At 34.7% G+C, this 6,860-nt stretch overlaps 1 protein-coding gene across 1 annotated transcript; it reads left to right on the top strand.

Annotated features, from left to right (window-relative positions):
• The first annotated feature begins 1,086 nt into the window (after positions 1-1,086).
• Positions 1,087-4,180, top strand: LOC133781936 (uncharacterized). Its single transcript, XM_062221044.1, has 3 exons — positions 1,087-1,235; positions 1,377-2,489; positions 3,194-4,180. Exons 2-3 carry the CDS (start codon positions 1,419-1,421, stop codon positions 4,118-4,120), a joined length of 1,998 nt encoding a protein of 665 aa, XP_062077028.1. The 5' UTR covers positions 1,087-1,235; positions 1,377-1,418; the 3' UTR covers positions 4,121-4,180.
• Positions 4,181-6,860: the final 2,680 nt, after the last annotated feature.

Here is a 6,860-nt window from a genome sequence, read left to right as displayed (position 1 = left end):
CATACATATGAATTTATATTTCTATAAAATACAATTTATATCTGTAGCCGTAATATTAAAATTATCAAATCAATCATCTTATTATATTTTTATTGCTACGTACCTGTTGTTAATTTATCATCTTCTAACCTTCAAATATTTCCAATATATCCGTTTGAATTTTGTAGTAATTAATTTACAAATGCATGCGAATCGATGAATACCTTCATATTTCTTTCAATTTTAATCATCAGATCAAATTCATCTAATCATATACAATATATATTTTCCATGCCGGGTGGAATCTTAATTTTATAATTAAAAATACGTATTCTTATTTATTTATTACGGATCTTCTCCAAGTTAATTTATATTATTATTGTAAAAATTACATAGGGTTTCTATTTTAAGTAACTTACTCTCATCTGTATTTATATTTTGAAACTTTTTATTTTTATACTATTTTTCTGCTCAAACACTTGCAACTAAATTGTACTTTTCAAGTTGTATTATGAAAAAAATGATTATAAAAATGAGTAATATTGAACAAAAATATATTTAGTGATTAATTTTAGTTAATTAATCTTAAAACAATTGCTTCTCATAATATTCCTAACTTGAAAAAGTTGTTCTTATATTTGGTTTGCAGACAAGAAAAGTAGAAAATATAGGGTATCTATTTGAAGTGACTCACTCTCATTTGTATTTATATTTTGAAACATTTTATTTTTATACTATTTTTCTGCTCAAACACTTACAACTAAATTGTACTTTTCAAGTTGTATTATGAAAAATGTGATTATAAAAATGAGTAATATTAAACAAAATATATTTAGTGATTAATTTTAGTTAATTAATCTTAAAACGAGTACTTCTCATATTATTCCTAACTTGAAAAAGTTGTTCTTATATCTTGTGTAGGAAGACAAGAAAAGTTGAAAATGATTCATAACGTCATAGTTAGTTATGTTCCAGTACTTTTGTGTTTCAAAATATTCTCTTTTTCTTTGAAAAAAATAAAAGAGAAAAGGACCCTATTAATTTTCCTTTAATTTTTTTTAATTTAAAATGTAAATATATCCTCGATTTGTCTTTTTTTAATTTTCTTCATCTTCATCAATATACATACAAACATTAGTTTCTCTCTCCAACTAATAAATTTCTCCCCTTGAAACACTGCATCTCGATCTCTCTTAACAAGTTCTTCTCATAGCCAAATTTCTAGTAGTACGTGAGCATGTGCTTCACTAACATTGGTAAGCTGATTTGATTTAGTTTCAACCGTAGAGAAACTAAACGTTGAAATGAAATCTAAATTCATAATATTAGTGTTTATTGCACCAACTACATATACTTTACCGTAATGAAGTCTACATGTTTGATTAAATTACATGCAGGAAAAGGCTAGCTAGTTTTCCCAAATTAATCAGAGACAACAAATGGGCAACTCTCACACCCATCAGCTGGTCCTGAAAACAGAAAGCCAGACGGATATCAATTGCGGTGTATGCGACGATGAAATTTCCGAACCTAGTTTCTACGAGTGCGAATTATGCGATGCTTGCTGTGTCCACACAGCATGTCAGCAAATCTTGTCGTGTGACCAAATCAATCATCCCTTTCATCCTTCTCACCTACTTATATTGAGTGCCGATGAAGGAAGCTTTATCTGCAGCTCTTGTCACCAAATCCACTTCTTCAAGCCATGTTTCGCATGTCAACAATGCAACTTCTACATGGACATCAAATGTGTGCAGATGCCCCCTATAACTTTTGATGACGATGGAGAGCACATACAGCATTTCACACATCAACATCCGATGCCACTTTGTTATATAAAGGATGAATTTAAAGGTGTGTTAAAATGCTTCGCATGTCGCATGCCATGCCCGGGTGAAGTTTATGGCTGCAACACCTGTGGATATGTACTGCACAAATCGTGTGCGCATTTGCCGGAGACAATCCAACCTCATTCTTGTCACCATCCGGATCACCCTTTATCCATTTATATTGCTAGTAAACAATTTACTCGCTGCAAATTATGCTACAAGGGTGAACTTTTCTTCATTTTTGGATGTTGTGACTGCGATTTTTATTTGTGCGTAAATTGTGCTACTACAGTGGTACCACCACCTATAAAGTATAGATATCATCAACATCCTCTTTATTTCGTGGAGACAATATATACTAATCTCGAAAAGTGTGATGGCTATGATTCATACTGTAAAAATCCAATCCTCCAGGGCTCAGTGGAATTTGAGTATACCAATTCATCTGTGTTTTGCTGTACAAAATGTGATTTCAAAGTTCACTTGCTATGTGGTATGCTACCGAACAGTATCAAATACGACAATCACATACACACTCTCAGTCTTACTGATTTAGTTATCGAAAATGGCTTTGGGGAATACTGCTGTGACGTATGTGAGAATGACAGAAATCCACGACTCTGTGTATATTACTGTGAAGATTGTGTGTACATTGCTCATGTACATTGTCTCGCTTCTGAGGTACGCTCAATCACATTATTATTACTATGATAATTATTTATAAAAATAATCACTAGCATGATAAGATAGTTATGAATTAGATAGTAATTTTGTTTCTTGTTACCCATTCCCACATGAATATGTCTTCTGTATAGATGTTGTCATATAATCTTTAAGCAACGTTTGATATTGCTTTTTCTTATTATATTCTATTGCTCCTAGAAATTAATTAAAATATTATCTTATTGTGATGACATATATATATTTTATACTATTACAATATATACGTTTTATTATTTTATATAAATTCTGTATATAATTTTTTTTTATTATAATTCAGTAGTGCTCCCCTTGAGAAGGAGAACACTATATTAAAACCTTTTTTTTATTTGTTGATGACGGACAAGAACAAAACCCTTTTAGGATAAATAAGAGTTTAGTGTTTACCAAATTGAATAAAGGAGAAAAAGAAATTTATTATATTGCGATTTAAACTAAAATAAACTGTTATAAAAACAACGTCTTAAATTTGAGTTAATCTATTAACGATTTTCAGGCTATCGTAATAAATATGTTAAATGTAGGGATTTTAATAATAATAAATAAATTCTTTAGTACATTCACATGATATCTTGCTTGATTTTTTTAATTAATATAATTGTGGAAAGAACTTCATTTTTATTAGTTACTTATTCGAGGATAATTGGCTTGAATGTGATTATTAGATTATAAATATATTGAAGGGAGAAGTCAAAGATGTGAATTTGAAGATGGTGGGTGAAGATCTTTCGAAGTTTATTCCGATAGAATATGATAATGCAGAGCTGGAAGATACAGAGAATGGCATGCCACTGTTGACCTTAAAGGATTTAGTGTCTAAATTAGATAAATCTGAGCTAAGGTCAGAGCTTAAGCATCAATTTGACAGTGATGGGTTTCTAGATATTCTATCAAGTTGGTTAACTGGTAATCCTGAAGATGAGAATATTGATGATATTCTACGATTTTCGAATTTTACAGAAAAAGAATTCATGTCAGTTATTTACAACGAGTTCCACAAAAATTACTTGGATAAGAAGATGAAAATAGAATCTCATGATCTAACGTTGACATTGGTAGATGCTAAAAGTTATTTGATACCTTTAAATTTTGTCTTTGTTATGAAACACTTGCTTCACAAATATGGAGATATTGGTCAAAAGTCAACTTCCACACCCACATTAAAGAGCATATGTTTTTTCTTCATATGCAAAGTCATGAAGCAAATGCATACGACTTTGCTGGTAGACATCACTAAAGATCTTCTTCTAAACTGGTATCGGTACATATCAATTTCGAAAGACTGTGCTCACTTTCAAGTGGATTTTCTGAATGTAGCCCTGAAGACGATCACAAGATATTTCTTCTATCTCCAAGTAAGTAAACTACTTGGGGCTGAAATCCCAACAATAATAAATGAAAAGAAAGAAAAACTACAAGAAGAGATGACTGAGAAGATGGAAAAGGTACAAAAGAAGATCGCAGAGAACACAGCCAGACTTGAGAAATGCAAACACTTTTGTGAATCTAATTCGAAGAAGGAGTTCATGGAGAAGGGCTTGAACAAAGTGATGACATCGAAGTGGAAGACTGCTGGCCATGTAGGGTTTTGATGGTACATGATTGGATGACATTTGTTTGGTTTGATAATAATATTATAACAATTTATTTTACTGTGTGCACTCTATATATATGTATGGGGAATCCTTAAAAGGGCCCAAAGAAGTCTTTTTCCACTGTGAATGGTCATCATCTCTGGACCAGTCACTTTAAAAAGTAGTCGCAATCACTTATTGGGGAACTCATCATTGCATCCAACAATTTCTTTTAATTTAAATTTTTTGACAACTAAACAAGAAAAGTGAAAGTAGACAACTATCTTTATACATTTATAACAATTTGTATACCACCTTATATAGAACAATCATAAGGACAAGATTACCAAGTGTCTGCCGCACTAACATATGTTTTTAGTCGCACATGAATGTTTTTTAGTTGTTTGCATTATATTTTTATTTTCTTGTTTGTTCATATACTTTTAGAAATTAAATTATAGGGAAATTGGCAACGAAAATTCATAAGTAGTCTAAAATGTTTCACTTAAGTAGTGTTTTTTGTAGTTAAAATTATTAAGTTGCGTAAAAGATTGTACTTAAGTCACTTGTTGACGCCGTTTTTCGTCAACAGCGAATAAAGAGCATGAAAACAATAAATGGTTATGGCCAGAAAAATACAATGAGACAAACATGATTTTTTACGTGGTTCAGCAGTTAACTCTGCCTAGTCCACGAGTCTTTGTTATTAGAACTTAAGATGATTTCTGGAAATTATTCAAGAATGAATTTTCCAGAGTTTCTCTCAAGATCACCAAATTTCGGTCCTTTACAATGGTGCATGACTTCTCTATTTATAGAGGAGATTTCAGAATACTATCCCACACATTTCGGGAAGTTATTCTGTATATGTAAATAAATTTAATGGCATTAAAAGCCTGTAACTCCTATATACAAGGAAACGTCCCCTGAAGATCAAGGGGCGTATAACTGAATAATAAATACCCCTTTATTGTAGGGGATTTACAACAATGAATGTAGATCGCGTCTCTCCAAAATGACTCACTAGGATATTCAAAGTTATCAATCTACATCGTCAGTGCCGTGCCCACCCAGGTCTCTTAATGACTTTCGAGCTGTAGCATTTTCCTCGAGAGCATGTGGCTTCGAGCTCATACTTATGTCAGGCTCGGAGCCCCTGATCCGAGGTCATCCGAGAACAGACGTACTTCGATGTCTGCCTTTCGAGCTTGTGAGGATTTCAAGGCTACCATCTTCGAGGTTGCCCCTGCTTTGTAGGTTTGGTGCCTAGGTGGCGGACACGTGTTCTAGATATTACAAGCCCATTCCTGACGAATCCAGCTTTCGAGATCACAATTCTTAAGGCTTGAAATCTGGGTGTAACATTTTGCCCCCTCAAAAGTAATTTGTTCGAATCCTATGAGAATGAAACTTTTGAACTACTTTCTTCGGGAACCGCACAGTCACACATACTTGAGGGTGGACACGTGTCAGTCGGGTATTGCTCATCCAAGGTACTCGAGTACCTTGGAAATCCGCCCACGATCGTTTGCCTGCCACCTTTTCGGTGCCATCTTGTCATTTGTCCCTGGCCGTCGGATTTGATAAGGATTCTGGCCAATGGCTCAGATTAATCCCTTTTTACCACTTTTTACTATCTATATATAAGGCCCTGGACATCTTCTTCCTCATATTTTACACTCATCAGAGAAAAAAGAAAAGAGACAAAACCAGAAGCCATCTCAGAGAGCTTTTTGCTTTTGCATGTTCTCCCAGCCAAAGAAACAAATGACCGCCAGTTTGTTCGAGACCGTAAGGTTATACTTGCAGCCTCTCCTTCAATCAACGATTTCTCTGCAATCGCCATCATTGTGTAAGTATCTAATGATCTTTTCGTTTTCCTTTATGCCGGTTTCTGTCTGTGTTGTTCTTTTATTTTTGGGAATGTATTGGTTTATTTTTTAGTTTGACATGCTAGGAAGCTCTGGCCGATAGGCATTCAAGTTTAAGTTTCCATGCTAGGTTTAAGTCCATGGTTCCAAATCCAGCTTTGATGTAGAACAAGCTCAAACAAGGTTTCTTTTTTTTCTGGGTTTTCAAAATTTAAAAGACATATCTTGCACACCAAGATATCGGGTACAAAATCTTGGTTTTAAAGAATGCATGATACCTAAGACTACCATTTCTGAATAACCGTCACCTTTTTCCCTGATATTTCGGGATTCTAAAAAATTTGATCCACTCCCCTCCTTTTTCTCGTAGAATACACGTTCTGACTCTTAATCAGGTTTTCGATATCGAGCTCGTTTTGTACCCAAACACTCTCCGAGCTTGTCTTTTCAAGCTCGTAATTCTTGAATCCTTGCATGCATGGCCCTCACCATTTTTTCTTTCTCGCTAGATGTCACAGAATCTGGAAAGACGGTGGGGGTCGCTGCTGGCAATTCCGCATTCGCCAAAAACTCCGAGCCCAGAATCGCTGTTTGCTTGGAACCAACGCCTGATTCGTGAATACGATCTCGTGCGCGAATAGGAAGAAATCCGAGCTCACTATCACCGCCAAATCGTCGAGGTCATAGAAAAGAAGAGGAGAATCCTTCGAGAGGTTCTTTATCCAGAAACTGATTCAGGGCCCAGGATGATCCCCCTCGACCCTAGGTTAAAAGTGACCATCGCGTACACCCCAGGAGAGCTCCAATTCTCACTGATGGGGGAGCCTTCTACCTCACAGCCACGGAGGGAGTTCTTCGAGGCTGAGCACTACTGGAGCTCAGTAACC

This window comes from Humulus lupulus, chromosome 6, assembly GCF_963169125.1.
Source record: "Humulus lupulus chromosome 6, drHumLupu1.1, whole genome shotgun sequence".
NCBI lineage: Eukaryota > Viridiplantae > Streptophyta > Magnoliopsida > Rosales > Cannabaceae > Humulus > Humulus lupulus.
Note: the sequence above shows the minus strand (reverse complement) of the source record. Positions and strands in the feature narration are given on the sequence as shown.

Excerpts from the sequence above, each read along its gene's own strand:
- LOC133781936 (XM_062221044.1), top strand. The coding sequence starts at position 1,419 with ATGGGCAACTCTCACACCCATCAGCTGGTCCTGAAAACAGAAAGCCAG. Across the intron at positions 2,490-3,193 it reads TACATTGTCTCGCTTCTGAG|ATTATAAATATATTGAAGGG; the intron begins GTACGCTCAATC and ends TGTGATTATTAG.